General features: G+C 31.0%; 1 protein-coding gene across 4 annotated transcripts in view; it reads right to left on the reverse strand.

Annotated features, from left to right (window-relative positions):
* LOC115881768 (vascular endothelial growth factor receptor 1) overlaps positions 1-21,353 on the reverse strand; it is a 104,305-nt gene that overhangs the window by 31,168 nt on the left and 51,784 nt on the right. For 2 of the 4 annotated variants that reach the window (XM_030899401.1, XM_030899399.1), the window contains exons 6-8: positions 5,867-6,030; positions 3,861-4,011; positions 2,385-2,508 (exon numbers count right to left, since the gene is read on the reverse strand). In XM_030899401.1, coding sequence (XP_030755261.1) covers positions 2,385-2,508; positions 3,861-4,011; positions 5,867-6,030 — 439 coding nt within the window. Of the gene's footprint in view, positions 1-2,384; positions 2,509-3,860; positions 4,012-5,866; positions 6,031-15,504; positions 15,638-19,062; positions 19,206-21,353 lie in introns of those variants that run through there. The other 2 variants (XM_030899400.1, XM_030899403.1) reach the window with 2 other exon arrangements.

Here is a 21,353-nt window from a genome sequence, read left to right on the forward strand (position 1 = left end):
CATATTTTTTTGTTGTTTTTGTTGAATCTTTGGCACAAAAACATTTCAAATTTATGATTTCAGTTTAATAATGACCTAGTTTAATAATGTTCAATTTTTGTTAGTAGTTATCATTATTTGATTATTGTATTGATTATTATTTCTATTTCAAACATATCGAGAACCATTTGTTGTAGCAATTACTATCACATTTTTTACGTAAAAAAAACGGCGGAAATGTATATTTTTTCACTCAGTAGTTTTGTACAGGTACGAACGAAAAGTTATTACTCTTCAAACCAGTTACAAAATATGTAAATATGTAAGTGGCGCTCCTTACAAGTAGGTGTTAAAGTCTAGGGACTTAGTTATCTAAGAACTTTAGTAAAGCTTGATTTTCATGCATCCGTTGTCCGACGATACGTTGATACGATATTAATTTCATTGGTTGTATTTAAAGGCTTCGATTGGTTAACCGTTTCTAACCAACCGAAGTCTTTAAATTCAACCAATAAAATTAATATCGTATCATCGTATAGTCGGACAACGGATGCATGAAAATCAAGCTCAAGAGTCATGTCAACACATCAAAATTAAGATTTTCATCCACCTATACCTATCGACGTCAGTTGGAAATAAATTACACACACCGGAAAAGTCTAGGGATATTACAATTTTATCCAGCCATCGTCAGTAATTTTATTATTTGCATTTCTGATATAATAAAATTAAAATAAACAAATAGTTTACAGGACGCAAAAATGCGAAATTTACCGAATTTTAAAATTTATCTTGATTTTTATTGAACTCAAAAAAATACACACATTTTTTTTTATTCTAAACTGTGAATTAAAAAAAAAAGATAAAACCATTTTTACTTAATAAAGGGTATGGCCTCCTCTACTGTTCAATACAGCCCTACATCGTCTCTCCATGCTCCTGATCAGGTTGTCGATCTCTTCTTGAGGTACAGCCTGCCACGCTGCATTCACGGTCCGAACCAGATCCCTACGAGTTTCGCGAAGCATGTCCATTCTCAAAATCCTTCTTTGGACCGCGTCCCATACGTGCTCGATGGGGTTGAAGTCAGGAGATTGTGCCGGCCAGGGTAAGATGTTAAATTGATGAGCATTGATAAACTCACTTACCACTCTGGCTGTATGAGGCCGTGCATTGTCATGCATGAGAATGAAGTTTCCCCCAAAATCATTGGCATATGGTAACACGACAGGCTCAAGAATTAAATCACGATATGTGATTCCTGTTAGAAACCCTTCAAGTAAAACGAGATCGGTTTTTCGGCCTAACTGACTCCTCCCCAGACCATAACTGTTCCACCTTGATAAGGGTGCACTTCCTGAACATGATCCAACCGAATAAGATTTCCCGGTTTTCTCCATACCCTAAGTCTTCTCGAATCCGGATGAATTCCAAAGCGTGACTCATCCGTGAAGAGAACATTGGCCCATTGTTCATTCGACCACTTAACATGATCTTGAGCCCACAAATATTGTACCTCTCGATTTCCTCTCGTTAAGGGTTGAGCTCTCCAGGGGCGTCTGCTTCTTAAGTTGACCTCTCTTAATCTATTGCGAACAGTGTCAGGACTAACGGTTACATTATGTGTTTCCTGGAAAATTAAACTAAGCTCTGGTGCTGTAAGAGTCGGTCGGCGTCGAGCATTTAATTTTAAAAAATGATCTTGCTGAGGGGTAGTAATGCGATGTCGCCCTGTGTGCCTTTCAGCAACATCACCACTTTCACGGTAGCGTGCATTTAATCGCGATATTACACTTTGCGTTGTATTTAATGCTCTAGCTACGTATATTTGGCGCATTCCAGCTTCGAGCGTACCCATGGCCCTTAGCATTTCGTCTCTGTTAAGATGTCTACACCCCATATGTCGTTTAATACTAAACAGAGTTATTTGAATGAATTCTGGCCAGTTATCATAAAAACATAGCCAGTACAGGTTAAATTCGAACAATTGATGCTAGGCGCTTTTTATACATTTGACAAAAAATGCAATTTCACACTTTCAACACTTCTGCAAATATCCCAAATTTAGAAATAACTAGTGTGACTACTTCGTTTCAATCGAAGTAGAAAGAATCGGCCTACAAATATGTGGTTGTTTATACAAAACATTTATTTTTAACTTTAATAAAATGATATCTCTAGATTTTTCCGGTGTGCTTGGAAAAACGAAATAAAAATGAAACTTCTACACTCTGTATCTCCGAAAAGAAGCATTTTATAACATACATTTATACGATTTTTTTTAATTTTATCTGCAGAATATGCTGCCGAAGTTTCGCGAATACAATTCAAATGACTTCCATTTACTAATGTGACTAATTTGAGGCTATGAAGCACGAAAAGTACCAGCTAGAAAAATTACTTACCAGTGAAGTGTTGGTATTGGATGGGCATTAACTTTGACAACCCACTGTACATCTTCACCTCGGTATACAGATATGTTTCTTTGGTCATTTTGCTCAATAATATCAATAAAACACACATTCTTCTCTGAAAATGAAAATAAATTTTAAACTTGTACTAAGGATTCTAAAAAACTTCTAAAAATTATGTCTATTTTCAGAAATTAGTTAAAATTAAAATGATGAAATATTTATATTAATAGTAATAGTAATAATCCCGCAAAAAACACATGAAATGTAAGAAATTGCTAAGTCCCGAAATGCAGTTCTTCCACTACAAAAAGTTGTGAGACCTCATGTAAAACCAATGTGTGTCCATGAAACATCCATTCAACAACTTTGTTATAACTTCTTAACTAATCAGTTGCCCATCAACATTTGTAGTGACCGTATTAACATTAGACATCTTTATTTCTATAATATATCACAATATCAAATAGAGATGCTAGTTTCTGTGCAAACTTGTAGACCATTAGTATCTCTGAGCTGAGTTTGAAGGGTCCGAGCTGTTACGAAACGTTGTCTTAATGTTGAGAGTTTTAAAAAACGTTCCTGAATCGGATTGATTCTTCGATTCCTGCCTTGTCCCGGCCTGCGACAGTTACTCCCAGTATCTCTATACCGTTGTATAACTCGTGAAATGGTTGAGTGAGTTACATTAAATCGTTCACCAATTCTTCGGTAGCTCCAACCTTCCTCAGACAATATTAATGCTTGAGCACATTCTTCGCCAGTAAGATTTCTTGTTTCACGTGCACGTTGCATATTTTTGATATAATAAAAGGACGAAAACGACTGACACTGACAACAATCTCTATTTGACATTTACTGGTAATCGTGTTTTTTCATGCTACTTACTTTAGTGAGTAAAAGAGAAAAATGTTAATTAAAACCAATATTAAATCATATGTCATCCTATAAAATGTTGTTTCTCGTGTAATAAGGAAGATAATGGAGTAAATATAAAAACAAAATGTAAAAAAAAGATAAGGCTAAAATGTGATTTCAATTTTAACTTGATACTGTAACTGATCAACTCTACAGGGTGTCACAAATTTTATTAAAAAAAAACACGTTGTAATTGCTACACCTGGTATTAGTATAAAAGGGGTTCCTATCAAAATACAGTTAGTATAGCAACATTGTGGAATGAATAACCTATCATTAAAAAAAAATCGTCCAAATCGGATAAGTGGTTTTCACAAAAACTTAACTTAAAATTTTGGTTATTTTTTTGTGGTGCGTTAATTTATTGGGGAAGTGTATTTATAATTAATTTATTTTTGTTTCCTAAAACATTTTGATAAGAAAATATGTAGAAGTGGACAAGGCTGTGCAAAATTATCATCGATTGTCATTCCCCAGCCGTCTTTGACGCCGTTTTTTTTCTCGATTGTATGGTATTTTACTAAGATAAGTAAAATGCATTATTTTAAGTACCTTGAACATGGATGTATGTCCTATTCGTGTTCATGTTGTTTTGCTTGTCGGTTACAGTACACGAGTACCATCCTGAATCTCTAGTGCTTGCATTTGGAAGTGTCAGAGTTTGAACCAGATAATTTGCGCCATCCATATTCTCTTTGCGCACCTAAAAATAAATAAATATTTAAGAAAATATCTATTAAATTCTCTCTTATACACACAGATGCAAAAAAAATGCAACGGAGAATTTTTTCGTCAAGTTTAAAGTGTTATATTTTTTACTTTTAGCCCTATTTTCATCATTTTTCTAGCAAACCGTATATAAATCTATCAACTTTACTACATAAACTCAGTTTTTTTATAAACTTTAGTATTTGGCTTATTATACAGGGTTAAGTGAAGGGTTCTTTTTTACCTTAACTTTAAAACATCACGACCAGAACCATGTCTTCCGAGCTTTTTTTTTGACTCATGTCAACACATGGCTTGGTTGGAATTTTTAAAAGCTAAATGAATTTGCCACCAACAATTTGCAATTTTTTCAACTATCATTACTTTATGATGTTATTTTTTAATATCACGAGTTAGTCAGTCATAACCAACTGATTAGAACTCTATATTAAAATTTAAAAAACGTTAAAAATTAACGATACAGGTTTGGTTTTAATAAATATTTGTAACACTAACTGAACTAAGGATAATAAAAAAAACTGTAATAACTAAGTGTACAAACAAAAAAAAACTTGTAAAAGATACTCTAATACTTTGTATTGCCTCTCCCGGCTGCTATAACTGTCTGTAGACTGTTAATGAGGCTGCAAATATATTGTGTAATTTTTTCCCATTCTTCATCAAGGACCTAGCGAATATTCATAATTTCTTCAACAAGATCAATGACTTTTGCCCAATCTTCGAAACTGTGGACCATATTCAATCGTACACAACAATAATAGCCAACGCCACCTCGTCATTATGAAGAATAACATCAAAAAGCAACGATAATTGAAAACATTCTAAAATGTTTGTGGCAAGTTCATTTTTACAGTTGGGGGTTGGAACCTTTGGTGTTACACAGCAAAATAAAACACTAAATCACCACAATACACCAAACACATTTACTTTTACACTGGGCGCGCGTTTCGTTAACCATGTTAACATCATCAGCAGATGATTATAAACTAAACTACAATCTACAAGTTGAGCGTTTATATACTCGCTCAGTGGGCACTGAGTGGGCGAGGCAAGATCTAGCCAATCGAGTCAGAGCCCACCGAGAGTAACAGTTAGATTCCGCCACTAGAGTATTAGGACCAAAGAACTTGAAGGAATTAGACCGTTGTCTCTAGTCATACTATCTTTACATTTATTAATCCTGATGCTTTCATATGCATCTAATTGCCTGTAATTGGAGACCTGTTTAATTAATTTTAAATTATTAAGATCTATACAACGTTCTTTATCAACAATATGTTCGGCAACGCAAGATTTATCCGGTCTATAATCATCTGCTGATGATGCTAACATAACAGTGTAAAAGTAAAAGTGTTTTGGTGTAGTGTGGTGATATAGTGTTTTAAGTTCATCTTGCTCAAAAAAATTAACCAAGGCATGTGTTGACATGAGTCAAAAAATAAAATACTCGGGAGACATGGATCTGACCGAAAAATAATGTATTAGAAAAATTTGCTCGCGAAATTATTGCACAGGGTGTTTTAAAGATAGGGTAAAAAACAACTCTTCGATTAACCCTGTAAAATAAGTCAAATACTAAAGTTTAAAATACACTGAGTTTACAAATTAAAGTTGATACATATTTACATACAGTTTGCTAAAAAAATCAATGAAATAAATAAAAAAGGCTAAAAATAAAAAAATATAACATTTTAAAAACTAGACCATAAATTTTTCCATTGCGATATTTTTATGTTTTTATCCAACAATAAAAAAGTTACTGCCTTAAGAGAGGATAAAAGAGGGATACAATAAATTAAAAAAAACCTGTATAAAAGTCCATTATTTACCTGTCCAGATGGAAAATCTCTTCTATCCGGTGTATCCCATTTAAAAAATAGATTTCTCACTGCTTTTTCTTTCAAATAACACTTTATCATCAAAGTATCACCAACTTCTGTGTGGTTTTTAGACACATCTTCGATGTATGGTTTGGCCAAGGATGTTCTCGGTGCTAAAGATAGTTTTAAATGTTAGTTTTTCTTTTTATTTTTGTTAAGTGGTAATGTTATTTTAAGCACAGATAGTACAGTTATTCCTATATAATACAAATATTTACAAAGTCACTATCTAAGCTGAAATACATAGTTGCAATTTTAATTTATGTACAGTATATACAAGAGTGGTTAAATATTAGTACTATATGAAATACGCACAGTATGTCATAGTTTTATCTATCGTATTTCTTAGTTCAAATCAAAACAAATAGTATAAGATTTAATTTGATAGATATAAATCCTAAATGCTTTAATTTTAATAATTACTACAATTTATTTCATATTCCATTAAAGGAATTTACTTATTTTAAAGAAGGTGATAAAAAATCTAACGAGACTACACTTGAAAAAAATCATCAGGTCGGTATGAAAAAGAATTTGGCCTACTCCGGTACAAAAAATACCAGATTACCTTATTACCTACATACAGTATGAAATAAATTTATAAGTTAAAAATAAGTAAAAGGAGAAAGAAAAGAAAATTAGGACCATAAATTTATTTACAGTATGAGAAGTTAAAAAAAAATAATTATTATTTTTTGATTATTTAATTTGTTTCGTTTTGCTTTTGAACTAAGAAATTTACCAAATAGTGTACTATTATTCTAGTTTTGATATTAATATGTGAAGTAAAGAAACTAAAACCAAAATCAAAATGGATGTTTCAAACCATTTTTAATTTTTGTTTCGTTTTTGTTTAGAAGTATTAATAAAACCATTGCTACCCAAAACTGGACAAAGCGATATTAGTGGTGTGAAAAAGAAATGAATAGAGTGGCCATCTTTATATTTCTTATATATTTTTAAAGAATATTACAGCATTTCATTTGACAAACCGTGAATCATGTTCTCATAAATTATGAAAATTTCAGTAGATTAACTTTAGAGAAGTTAATAAATAATAATCTAAATTACCTCGGTCCTTTTGTATATATCGTTTTGTTTAGCACTTTACTATTATTTTAAATTTTCTAAATATTATTATTATATAACAATTACGTATGCAACTATAAATACATTTAATGGCATTTAACTGGTAATATAAAGGTTTTTTAAATTCTTAATCCTGATGATCTTAGTCAAGATACCGATACAAACATAGTAAACTATAGTATATTGTCATTGATCCTTTATAAATGTGCTTTAAAAGTTATAATATTATATAACTTAGCACCATTTTTTAAATATATAAATTACATATGAAATATACGATGATTTGCAATAGTAATTGACTAACAAGTTCTCAAAAAATTGTTTTCTGCGAAAAATTCTTAAATGTTTTAAAACAAGGTGATGCTAAACTTTTCAATCTATGTGTAGTTTGTTTATGGATATACAGGGTGGTGCATCGTCGTTGGAAACATAAAAAATCCCATGCTAATTTTGAACTGTCCAAATATTGGTTCCCCTCTATCAATTTTATAGCTAAGTCGTAAATAGTTTTTTTAAAGGTCTGCTTATGGTTGAATGCACATGTCACATTTGAACAATTTTGGGCAAGTCGATCTTAAGCTGTTTAAGAAGAACAACATCTATTTTTAAATTAACACTGAACAGGTAACAATGCAAAACCAGTCAAATTCAAGCATACCTTAAACTTAAGGTAACATTATCGTCAACATATGATTTTACCATTGTCAAATGTAATTTAATAGATAAGGCCTGTACGACACTATCAAATTTCTTTGTTAAAGATCTTTTATAAAAGATATTTGATGTGTAAAATTTGGAAAATAAGTTGATTATAATAATGGTTTTATAATTCACTATTCTAATAAAAAATATGCATTCCTTCGGAAACTATTTATTTATCTAGTAATGCTAAAACACTCTATTAATTTGAAAGTCGATTAGAGAAAATAGTATGATCCATTGGCAAGCGATGTAAATATTTGCGATCAGGTAAAATTGTGATGTAAGAGGACAGGCTTAGCTTCCGGCGGGTCAGTAGTAGACGGGCCGGCCGGCTGTAGTGTAGTTGTATTGTGTTTTGTCACAGAGCAGACGTTTGGAGGTGGCGAGTCTTTTGACTAAGGTTGCGAGTCTTTTTGTCTATTAAGGATGCGAGTCTTTTGACTAAGGTTGCGAGTCTTTTTGACTATTAAGGATGCGAGTCTTTTCACTATTAAGGCTGCCAGTCTTTTTGACTATTAGGGATGCGAATCTGTTTAGCGGCAGATTTGCGTCCGGGGGAAGCCACTCTACTTATTTCAGGTGAAACCAGCTAGTTGTTAAAGATTAACCATTACATCCGAAGAATATTTGAATTAGATGGAAGATATGGAATCGGATATATTGAATAGAATGTCAGCGGCTAGGGGGAGGAGTATCCCGGGTGAGTTTTACTATTTAACTATCAATTTTATCCAGATTAGTAAATGTTTGTTTTGTTATTTTCATGTACAATGAGAGTCTGCTTGCCAATGGCCAACTAAATGGATATTTGAGGTGAATTTGCATTGTGAGACCCGGTTGAGTAAGCCCCAGAAATAAGCGATTTTACAGATGAAAAATTTGACATTGTTAATATACAATATTTTAATCTTATTTACTCTATTAATCTATCTAATTTAAATCTATATAATAATAGCTCCCGTATATAGCGTTTGACGCCTTGGGAGTAGCAAGGTACAGCTTGCCATACTAGAGCCTTTCGGTATACAAGGCTCTAGTATAGATATAATTTAAATCTTATTTATTCAAACCTGTGATAATTGTGAAAAGTGTCATTATAAACTTAAAAAGCTATATGAACTGCAAAAACCATCGTGGATCGTGGCATAACGTCGGTTTCCAAAGTTTCATAGGTATTTAACACACGTTCTTATATATAAAATAAAGATTCTTATATGCAACACGCTGTATTTTATTTAAACAATTAAAAAAAAATAATAACAAATTTGAATAAATAATATTTGGCGACATAATTCCGGAAAAAGCAGAACAGCTCCAAAATTAGCTTTGGAGTGCGACTGTTCTACAGGGTGGACCATTTTGGTTGTTTCTATAGGGTATCTAGGAAACCGTGAGAAATATTCAAATTTTGATACTGCAGTCTCGGGTTCTTTTTTTGAAAAAATTACAATGGCGCAAACGGATCGTGGCTATCTTGATCGGTTTCGAAGCTACAGGGGGATTCTCAAATTTTGTACTAAAATCATTCATTCATTTGTATACTAAAGCATATGTGACAACCTCGCCGTGTGACTAAATGGTTATCGTTGAGTCACGACTATCGAATGCTTTTGATAAATGAAATTTAGTATTCGTTTGATTTTTGTATGCGTCAGTGCATTATTAGTTCTTCCAAATTTTTATAACTTCGCCGTATAAATACTGTGCTATTTTATGTTTTTTAAAATAGTTAAAATACTAAAATAGTAGCTATTTTTTAATTTTATTTATTGACGATTGTGTGCATGTGCAGGTGGTCAAAATTTTTTGAAAATTTGTGTGGTTTTCCGTAGTCCGATCTTTCAATTATTTAATTTTATATGGTATATGGTATATTTTTTAATGGGAAATTTTGAGAAGTAGCAATTTTTAAGAGAGATGAGATGAACTTACAATTAATTTAAAAAATACATATTTGTATTTTAGATGTTTTAATAATATGAATTAGTTGAACTTAATAATGATATTTAAGTAATGTGGTTGTATAATCATATTTAAGTAAATGGTTATCGAACTCAAACTATGGGGTAAGAAAATTAAAACGAAAGTTTTACACGTGCCAATTAAAAAAAAAAGTTAACGATGTTTGTATTTTGTTTATGCTAATTCTCTTACATGTAGTTTTTTGCGAAGAAAAAATATTTTATTTATTTTTTAAAGTAAATGCCAGTAAAAGTAAATATAATTTTTTAAATAGTAATATAAAGCACCTAATATAAATAATTTTGATTTCTAATTTTTATTTATATTTTCCTTCCATTACACTGCATGCTTAGAAAATTAATAAATGTTTATATTTCATGATTTTAAAATTTGTTGTTAATATAACAAATTAGTTCTGTAATTATTATTATTTAATAAACCAACGTTGCCAAAAAATTTAGAGACTATATTATTTTTAAATAGGATCTAATATAAATAATTTTGACATCTAATTTGTTGTTTATATTTTGCTACTACTTAAAAGAAAATATTTATATTAAATGATTTTGAATTTTGTTGTTAATAGGTATAACAAATTATTACTGTTATTATTATTTATTAAACCAGTCTTTGCTAAAAAACATTAAAAATAATTTTCCTGCATCCCAAAATAACAAGTATTATTGCAGTGTAACAACAGAATATTAATAAAAAATGCAGAATATATAAACATACTATCCCTAATTAACTAAAGCCAAACAATAATATTCTTTGCTAATATCAACTAATACCAAAATATGGCAACAGCGCCTTTCATAATGTATTTTCTGTGTAAATACTAGCACCTCAATAAAAAAAAATAATGTGTCCTTATCTATATCTGACTCCGCAAAAATCAAAGATGCCGGCTTCTTTCATAGCATTGCCACCGACCGCTGTCGGGTTTCTCGGAAAGAAACAACTAAAATTCAGTTAATATTTTATTATAATCGATCCTGACGAATGAGTGAATTTCATAAATGAATGAATTTTATAAATGAATGGTTTTTGCTGCCGAATTACTAGAATACAATATTTCAAGGCAGATGACGGATCTATTCGATAATTTTTATTCGAATAGTTTTCAACGAATGTTTTCTTACTAACTATCGAATTATTCGAATGAATTGCAACTATCGAATGTTTCGATTGTATTCATTCGATAGTTCCCACTGTGAATATTTTAAGAAAAATTTGAAATGTTGAGGTTAATAGTGAAAATAAATATAGAGTGTTATATATTTTCAAGAAGTCCATTTCAAGCTGAATAAGAAAATTTAAAAATATACAGGGGGTTCTATTTAAAAAAACATAAGTATGGTTAATATTAGCGATGGGAACTATCGAATGAATTAGACTATCGAATGGTTACTGAATGAATGATTTCAACTATCGAATGGTTTTATTCGAATAAAATCATTCATTCATTTGTATACTAAAGCATATGTGACAACCTCGCCGTGCGGCTAAATGGTTATCGTTGAGCCACGACTATTGAATGCTTTTGATAAATGAAATTTAGTATTCGTTTGATTTTTGTGTGCGTCAGTGCATTATTAGTTCTTCCAAATTTTTATAACTTCGCCTTATAAATACTGTGCTATTTTTGCGTTTATTAAAATATTTAAAATACTAAAATAGTCGTTTTTTTTAATTGACGATTGTGTGCGTGTGCAGGTGTCAAAATGTTTCCGAAAATTTGTGTGATTTTCCGTAGCCCGATCTTTCAATTATTTTATTTTATATGGTATATGGTCTATTTTTTTATGGGAAATTTTGAGAAGTAGCAATTTTTAAGAGAGATGAGATGAACTTGGAATTAATTTTAAAATTACATATTTGTATTTTAGATGTTTTAATAATATGAATTAGTTGAACTTAATAATCATATTTAAGTAATGTGGTTAAGTAAATGGTTATCGAACTCAAACTATGGGGTGAGAAAATTAAATTGAAAGTTTTACACGTGCCAATTTAAAGAAAAAAGTTAACGATGTTTGTATTTCGTTTATGCTAATTCTCTTACATGTAGTTTTTGCGAAGAAATATTTCATTTATTTTTTTTTAAAGTAAATGCCAGTAACAGTAAATATTATTTTTAAATAGTAATATAAAGTACCTAATATAAATAATTTTGATTTCTAATTTTTTATTTATATTTTCCTTCCATTACACTGCATCCTTAGAAAATTAATAAATGTTTATATTTCATGATGTTAAAGTTTGTTGTTAATATAACAAATTAGTTTTGTGATTATTATTATTTAATAAACCAACGTTGCCAAAAAATTTAAAGACTATATTATTTTTAAATAGGATCTAATATAAATAATTTTGACATCTAATTTGTTGTTTATATTTTGCTACTACGTAAAAAAAATATTTATATTAAATTATTTTAAATTTTGTTGTTAATAGGTATAACAAATTATTACTGTTATTATTATTTTTATTAAACCAGTCTTTGCTTAAAAACATTAAAAATAATTTTCCTACACCCAAAATAACAAGTATTATTGCAGTGTAACAACAGAATATTAATAAAAAATGCAAAATATATAGAAATACTATTCCTAACTAACTAAAGCCAAACAATATTCTTTGCTAATATCAACTAATACCAATATATGGCAACAGCGCCCTTCATAATGTATTTTTTGTGTAAATACTAGCACCTCAATAAAAAAAATAATGTGTCCTTATCTTTATATGACTCCGCAAAAAATCAAATCAAAGATGCCGGCTTCTTTCATAGCATTGCCACCGACCGCTGTCGGGTTTCTCGGAAAGAAACCTACGTCGCCGGGCGACAACTAAAATCCAGTTAATATTTTATTATAATCGATCCTGACGAATAAATAAATTTCATAAATGAATGAATTTTATAAACGAATGGTTCTTGCTGCCGAATTACTAGAATACAATATTTGAAGGCAGATGACGCATCTATTCGATAATTTTTATTCGAATAGTTTTCAACGAATGTTTTCTTACTAGCTATCGAATTATTCGAATGAACTGCAACTATCGAATGTTTCGATAGTATTCATTCGATAGTTCCCACTACTAGTTAATATCTCAAAAAATATTTTTTTCGAAAAAAGTCTGACTATGCCACTGCATTCTACACAGAAAAGTGCCTTTAGTGTGCGAACACAGTGCAAGCAGGTTTGCCGCTTACTGGTAGTCAGCGCCAATCTGGGCACCTATTCTTGACATCGTTCGCAACTTTGCGTATACGCATCACGTGTATTGTTATAAACAGGGTATCCCAGAAATAAGTGCAAGTATTTTAAAGGGTGGTAGATCTCGATAAAAAGAAACATATTTTCTCTGTATCGTTTTTCAAATAAGTCCAAAATAACGGAGTTATTTTATTTAAAAATTTCAAAAAATGATTTTTTGCTAAAATTTTGAGAACCACTGGATCTTTTCTGGATTTTCTTTCTTGTAACTTTAATCTACTACCTATGTTGCCATATTATCAAGAAATTATTTTTTTTTAATAAAAACTAAAAAAAAAACCAAAAAAATTTTCAAAAAATTCCGAATTTTCAAAAAAAAATTGTTCAGACAAAAACCTCATAGGCCTGTTTTTGGGGTTGAACTATACTACCGGTTTGCTACCGGTTAAGTTAAAATACTTGCACTTATTTCTGGGACACCCTGTATATGGATACATCGTAGCGCCGCGCCGCGCCGCCTCGTGCTTATAACCTTGAAAAATTAAAGCGTGTTATCAAATCGGCTAGTTCACAGTGAAAGCAGGCAGGCACCGTCAACCAGCGTTCATCGGCGTTCTCGCTTTTACCGGAACGAAAATTTATTTATTTCTGCTTTTGGACGCCGACGGCGGCACAGAGGGTATTAAGAATTAAAAGTTGGCCAAAATTATGTTTTATGATTTTTTTGCTTTTTTGCTAGTAATATTAATTATTAATTAGAGGAGAGGTTGCTAATATGGAACCCCATTTTGTTTTTCCTACACAATATTTTTTCCTCTACTCTGAAACCCTTTCCACCGATCAAATAGGGCCATTCTGTGCAAAACCAAGCAATTGGATGAGGATGCTAGAACATGGCTAGAACAAGAAAGTAATTTGTATATTATAGACGATATTTGAGCGAGGATGGGTGTTATAGGGTAAATACTATTTCCTTTAAGAATCTATTTAAATCAATGTTTTTTTTTGGCAGTGGCAAATATTGGCAAGATTTTTGTACATATTCCAAAGCTGGAGACTTTAAGCATTGAACGGATACTAATTTCCATGCGGAATATTGCCGAATAGTCTTACACCTTATAAAAATACCTCTGATTTTTTAAATATAAAACATTATAAAGAAATAGAATAGAAGGGAACGTTTCAAAATAAAAATATGGCATAAAACAAGACTTGCCAGCTGGCTCTGTATCCATGATGACAGTTATTATAAACAATTTGCAAAAAAGCACTACAAACATTTCCACTATTTTATAATCTTAGAAATATTCAGAATACACTCAAGATAATTCATACTTATAATTGAAATATATTATTTATTTGATAGTCAACTAACAACTTAAAAAAAAACTAATAAACGCGCTTACATTTAGTATTTATAGATTTGTATTCAGTTAAGATAAAAAATGAAAATAAAAATATTTCACTTTTGGCCAGGTTTATAGACCAAATACCCCTATGTGCGGGAGCGGCGTTTGGATATGGTTAGGTTAGTTAATCAGGTAAATTTCCTCTTAATTAACTACTTCCGAACCCTGCTCGCATCTCCGAAAAAGCCATATAACAATACACGTGATGCGTAACTTTGCGTATATGCCGTGTATTGTGTGAGATGTGAGCGATATGTGGTCAAGAATAGGTCCCCAGAGACGGCGCTGGTTGCCGGAAAGCAGAAACCTGCCTCCACTATGTTCGTACCCTTAGAATGTATAATTCATTTTTCCGTGGTTACTGAAATAATAAACTATCGAGCATCTTCAAAAAGTACAAAATTTAAGAAGCCCCCTGTAGCTTCGAAACCGATCAAGATAGCCACGATCTGTTTGCGCCACCTTGAATAATATTTATAACTTCAAAAAGGTGTTGTTACAATTATCAGTTAAATTATATGACTAAACAATAGCTAATAGCCTGCTTAAACTGTATGTCCATTAAAAATGGAATATAAACTTACCAGTGTAATATTATGCCTTAGCGAAATTTATAACAATATTACATCAACCGGAGCAAAAACATGAAAGGACTCTGTGGTTAATAAGAAAACTACTAACGGGCGCCTCCTTACTGGTGCTAAATAAGATGTAAGCTACAAATATCGGTCAACAGAGGCCGCTTTATTCCGTTAATATAAAAATAAAAGTGGTGGTTCAATTTAGGATGCGGTCCAACTTAGGAGGCTTTCCCCTAGATGCGATTTTTCTTAAATTACTTAAAATCGGCTAGCCTAAAATTGTTCAAATTTGGCAGGTGTATTCAGCCATACGCAGACCTTTTAAAAACAACAGGGGAGCCAATATCATTCAAGACAGTTCAAAATTTGTATGTTATTCCCTATGTTTCCAGGGACGATGCATCACCCGGTATTTTGTGCTGTTGACTAATTAAATTTTGTTTGAATATTTAAAAAAATCGGTGCACTAAAAACAAAATAATTTAGATATCATGTTGCTATCGTTAAAAGTAATGTTGTAGATGACCACTCGGTATGGAGAACCAAGAAAGTAGTTGGCGACGAGCAAAGGAAAGCAAAGATAATCGTCCACCACCGTATACTGGTACGTCGTTACTTACGACTCACTATCACAAATACCAAAATTTCATGTTCATTATCGCCTTTTTTAAAAGTACAAGTATAAGTATCCTCTAAACGTATATCGTGAACGTAAAAAGAAAATCCAATTTTTGGGTTATACACGGTTTCGACCTGGAAATAATAATTACAAATTAACATGGAAAAACAAACAAATACAAATAAAGGCAAGTAGTGCTCGGGTTAGAATCAATCCCCTTTTTAAGTACAAAAAGCTGCAAAAATTAAATTTTTTGGCAAGTGAAACCTTGGGTCGTTGTATGTAGGTATACAGGGTGGCGCCTCTCATACGACTCAAGGAGAACAACCGTTTCTATTGAAATGAAATTTTGTGGCACATAGAGGTTAATACAGAGCATTTTTTAAAAATATAGAAACTTCTACAGGGTGTCCCCAAAAAAAAGTTATATCAAAGTTGTGTTTTTTTTTGTAATGGAACACCCTATATATTAATTGATATTGGGACTCTAGGAGAAAAATAAAGGTGAGTTTTATTAGAGAAGTATATAACGAAAATGAAAGGTTTTTGACATATTTAACATTTTCTAAAAATAAAGAACAATTTTAAAATTTCACTAAAAGCTGCCGAAATAGGAATTTACTCGGTATAGCCTAAAATAACAATTTCACTTTAGATTAAATTAAAACTTGAGCCAAAAACTTATACAGGGTGAGACAAAGTTAATATTGAAAATTGGTCACCTTTAAAAACAAGTTACTCTTTTATTTTAAATGGAACACCCAGTATATTATTCCGGTGTTCAATAGGGAATTCATATATCTTTAAAATATTATTGTTTTATCCCCATTGAACACCGGATTAATATACTGGTTGGTCCATTTAAAATAAAAGAGTAAATTGCTTTTAAAGGTGACCAATGTTCAAGATTAATTTTGTCTCACCCTGTATAACTTTTAGGGGCAAATTTTAATTCGGTTTAACAAACAATGGTTATTGTAATTAAATATCAGCCTATACAGGGTAAATTAAAATTTAGGTAGGTGTTATTGAAATTTAAAATTTATTCTTCATTTTCACAAAATGTGAAATATGACAAAATTCTTAGATTTTAGGTATATGCTTCTTTAATAAAATTCACCTTTATTTGTTCCTAGAATCCAAAAATCAATTAATATATATAGAGTGTTCCATTAGAAAAAACAAAACTTTGATGTGTAACTTTTTTGGGGAGACCCTGTATAATTCTATATATTTTTATAAAATTCTTTCGGTTAATCTACATATTTATGCTGCCAAAATTTCATTTCGATATAAACTGTCGTTCTCCTTGGAGTTCTCGCGGAGTATGAGAGGCGCCACCCTGTATATCAAAAGTTACGATGTTTAGGACCTATATTTACATGAAGTTTTTTTCTTAAAATACCGTAGTACGAGTATTACCCCCATATACAGGGTGTTTCAAAACAAATGCGAAAAACTTCAGGGGCTGATTCCTTGTTCAAAATAAAGACTAATGAAATTTTATGGAAGCATTACTGTTATGAAAACATACTTTCTGGTAATTTTTTCACTTTTTTAAAATGAGTGGAAGGGGTTGAAATAAATTACCCTTATCATTCTTGTTAACGAAATTTAAAGAAAAATCTTATCATATACATGCAAAAAAAAAAAAATTGGATAGTTCAGTTTGTTTAGACACTTTTTTATTTCTTGTGTTTTTTTGGTAAAACTCACCGATTTGAAATTAAAAAATAAAATGTAAAGCATTACAATCATGTCAGGACAAAAAACATTTTTGGATAAAGAATCTAGTAGGCTGCTGTCAAACAGTTATATTTCGTAATAATATCGTTACATTTTCTTCTGAACGATAACCTCTTAAAAATCATTTACCAAACAATTTTTAATTCTGTTTTTTAATTCATGAAAGTACAAAATAATAAAAAAAGTACATATTAAAAAATAAAAATGTTTTTTGTCCTGACATGGGGTAATGCTTTACATTTTATTTTTTAATTTCAAATCGGTGAGTTTTATCAAAAAAACACAAGAGATAAAAAAGTTTCTAAACAAACTAAACTATCCAAATTAATTTTTTGCATGTGTTTGATAAGATTTTCTTAAATTTCGTTAACAAGTATAATAGGGGTAGTTTATTTCAACCACTTCTACTCATTTTAAAAGTGAGAAATTACCAGAAAGTGTGTTTTCATAACAGTAATGCCTGCTAAAATTTCATTAGTCTATCTCTTTCGTTTTCAAAGATAAAAAATTTAAACATTATTTTCCGCCATCTTTGTACCGCGATATCTCCCTAATGGTTGACTTTTGACCCAACGTTTATGAAGCAAACTACCCTTTATTTTGAACAAGGAATCACCCCCTGAAGTTTTTCGCATTTGTTTTGAAACACCCTCTATATTAGCTATCATTAAGGAACACCCTTATACACTATTTTATTCATTGTAAATTATTTCTTTTTAGTACATATTATTTTCGTACAATATTTATTATGGAATTTTTTAATTATTATAAAAATATACTGCTTTAATTATACTAATAGTATCAAGAGTTAGATACGAAAAGTACTAAATGAGTTCTTTACACAGGGTGAGTCTTAAATAAGTGCAAATATTTTAAGTGGTCGTATATTTTGACCCCAGAAACAAATCTATGTTTTCTTTTTCTGCAAAATGATGACGTATTTTTTGAATGCTCCGCTTGTCACTATTTTCCACTGTGTATATATCTACACAAATTCCACGATATGTATGACAAAATAGTTTTTAAAATAACTAATGTATTTAGTTGTTTTAACACGTCTGTTTTAAATATCTACAAGCAAAAGACTAATGAAAATTCAATTAAGATAATTATATCTCTTAAAACAATTCTAAAAATAATGATTCATTTAAGTTAGATGACTGGTTCTTTCATATTATGACTAAAAAAATCTGCTAAACGTGAATAATACGTATAGACAGATCAATTGTTAACAGAAAATTAATGTTATTGATTTTCTATCAGAGTTGGGCAACGTTGACAACTGAATTGTTGATGGGTCTACTATGGTATCGACTTCCTAAGTGACGTCGTCAATATCGACAATGTCGACAGCTTATAATTTGGTACAGAAATTATAGCTATAGATAAAATAAAACATATGATTAAAATTTAAAACCACAGAATAAACATTTAGCTAAGAATAAGATAATAAAATGATCTGCTACTTCGCTGAGTAACCTGATGATGAATCAGAATCGTAAATATCAGAATCTATATTCCTTTCAGTATTCTCACTTTAGAAATGTCAATAAATTCTCAATTTTCACAAATCTTAGATTTGTGAAAATCTCCTTTCCTTAAATTATTATTATTATTTATTGTTCGTTTTTTATTCGATCATATACTTTCAAAGTATTATAGACAACATGGATTCCAGTGATTATTTTAGCATAAGCAATGATATAGTAAAAAGCTGCAATCATCCAAGGCTTCAAATTAAAGCTTTAGCGATTCGGAATTAGTACTGCAGTTTGTGATTGCTGATTAAATAAAAATAGTTCAATATCCCGACCTTCTATAGTGAGGCGAACTTTTGTCCTCTTTGTAACGTTGTCTTTCTTAAATTCGCAGTACTTATTTAGGTACATTTCGGTTTTCGCATAGAATTCTATACCGTGATGGTACGATATCGTATAATCAATCGGTTTCAAGTTGCGGAATGCCTACGAAATATTATGTAGGTAAATGAAAATTTCGATTGATATTTAAGCCATGAAATCTATTATCGTGTAATGTTCCGCGTTAAAAAAACGCACTGTATATGTTTTTGGTATATATGTTACGGTTAAAGTTCGATATCCGGTTAATGTCGACATTAACAGGTTAATGTTTGGGTTAGGTTATGTTTTTGGTTGTTTTGTTGTGTGTTATTCTCGAGATTAACCGGGTAATGTCGACATTAACCGGACATCGGACCTTAACCGTAACATATACACACATGGCCAAAATTATTGCATATATCGTTTAAAAATATAAGGAAAGGAATTTAAAGAATCTTTTTTATACATAGCTTTGATAATCTGTAATAAACATTATTTTGTTAAAATGGATATGGTAAACAATGTTTATCGTTCAGACCCAATATTATTACAAATTCTTGCACATTTAGATTCATACGACTACCGCCATTATTATATGACATTCGAATTATTACATAACATTCCTTGGGTTTCAGAAGAAATTTGACCATTGTTTTGGTCTTAAAATGCCTATAAACATTATTTCACAGTTTAATAGAGTCAGAATAGTAACAACAGGGCTACCGGCAAGTTACAATAGCCGAAATTGTAGGAGTTAACCAAAGCGATGTTTCGCGAATATTAAAAAAAATTGAGGTAGACAAACGAGATTACAGACCGGCCTGGAAGAGGTAGAAAGAGAGTTACTACTGCTGTGCAAGACCGTCAAATATCCCCAGTTGCACGACGCAATCCCCTGCTTTCTAGTACTGCTATTAAAAATGAGTTAGCTCGCTTTGAAGGAGTAAATGTTTCAAGAAAGACCATAGCAAGAAGACTTCATGGCAGAGGATTACGCAGCTTAATTTACAGCACAAAATTACGCGACTACAATGATCTGAGGAGATGAAAGCAAATGAACCTAATTAGAATTTCGTCATGTTTAGTGATGAAACAAGAAGAGGCCTAGTGTCAGACTCGCGACAAATTTTGGTCTGGAGAGCATCTGGAAAACGAGCACGCATAGATGCAGCTCAATTCGTGTCCCGTTTCAAGGAGGAAGCATTATGGTATGGGCAGGTGTAATGCACGGAGCTCGAACTTTTCTTGTTTTTATTGATGGCACAATGACAGGTGCCTCATATCTTAGAGACATTTTAGAGCCTATTGTGCATTTAGCTGGTTTAACACGTCTGTTTTAAATATCTACAAGAGAAAAGACTAATGAGAAATTCAATTAAGATAATTATATCTCTTATAACAATTCTAAAAAATAATGATTCATTTAAGTTAGATGACTGGTTCTTTCATATTATGACTAAAAATCTGTTAAACGTGAATAATACGTATAGACAGATCAATTGTTAACAGAAAATTAATGTTATTGATTTTCTATCAGGGATGGGCAACGTAGACAACTGAATTGTTGATGGGTCAACTATGGTATCGACTTCCTAAGTGACGTCGTCAATATCGACAATGTCGACAGCTTATAATTTGGTACAGAAATTATAGCTATAGATAAAATAAAACATATGATTAAAATTTAAAACCACAGAATAAACATTTAGCTAAGAATAAGATAATAAAATGATCTGCTACTTCGCTGAGTAACTTAATGATGAATCAGAATCGTAAATATCAGAATCAATATTCCTTTCAGTATTCTCACTTTAGAAATGTCAATAAATTCTCAATTTTCACAAATCTTAGATTTGTGAAAATCTCCCTTCCTTAAATTATTATTATTATTTATTGTTCGTTTTTTATTCGATCATATACTTTCAAAGTAATATAGACAACATGGATTCCAGTGATTATTTTAGCATAAGCAATGATATAGTAAAAGCTGCAATCATCCAAGGCTTTAAATTAAAGCTTTAGCGATTCGGAATTAGTACTGCAGTTTGTAATTGCTGATTTAATAAAAATAGTTCAATATCCCGACCTTCTATAGTGAGGCGAACTTTTGTCCTCTTTGTAACGTTGTCTTTCTTAAATTCGCAGTACTTATTTAGGTACATTTCTGTTTTCGCATAGAATTCTATACCGTGATGGTACGATATCGTGTAATCAATCGGTTTCAAGTTGCGGAATGCCTACGAAATATTATGTAGGTAAATGA

The sequence above is a fragment of the Sitophilus oryzae genome, unplaced genomic scaffold (genome assembly GCF_002938485.1).
Source record: "Sitophilus oryzae breed Bouriz unplaced genomic scaffold, Soryzae_2.0 scaffold_173_pilon_pilon, whole genome shotgun sequence".
NCBI lineage: Eukaryota > Metazoa > Arthropoda > Insecta > Coleoptera > Curculionidae > Sitophilus > Sitophilus oryzae.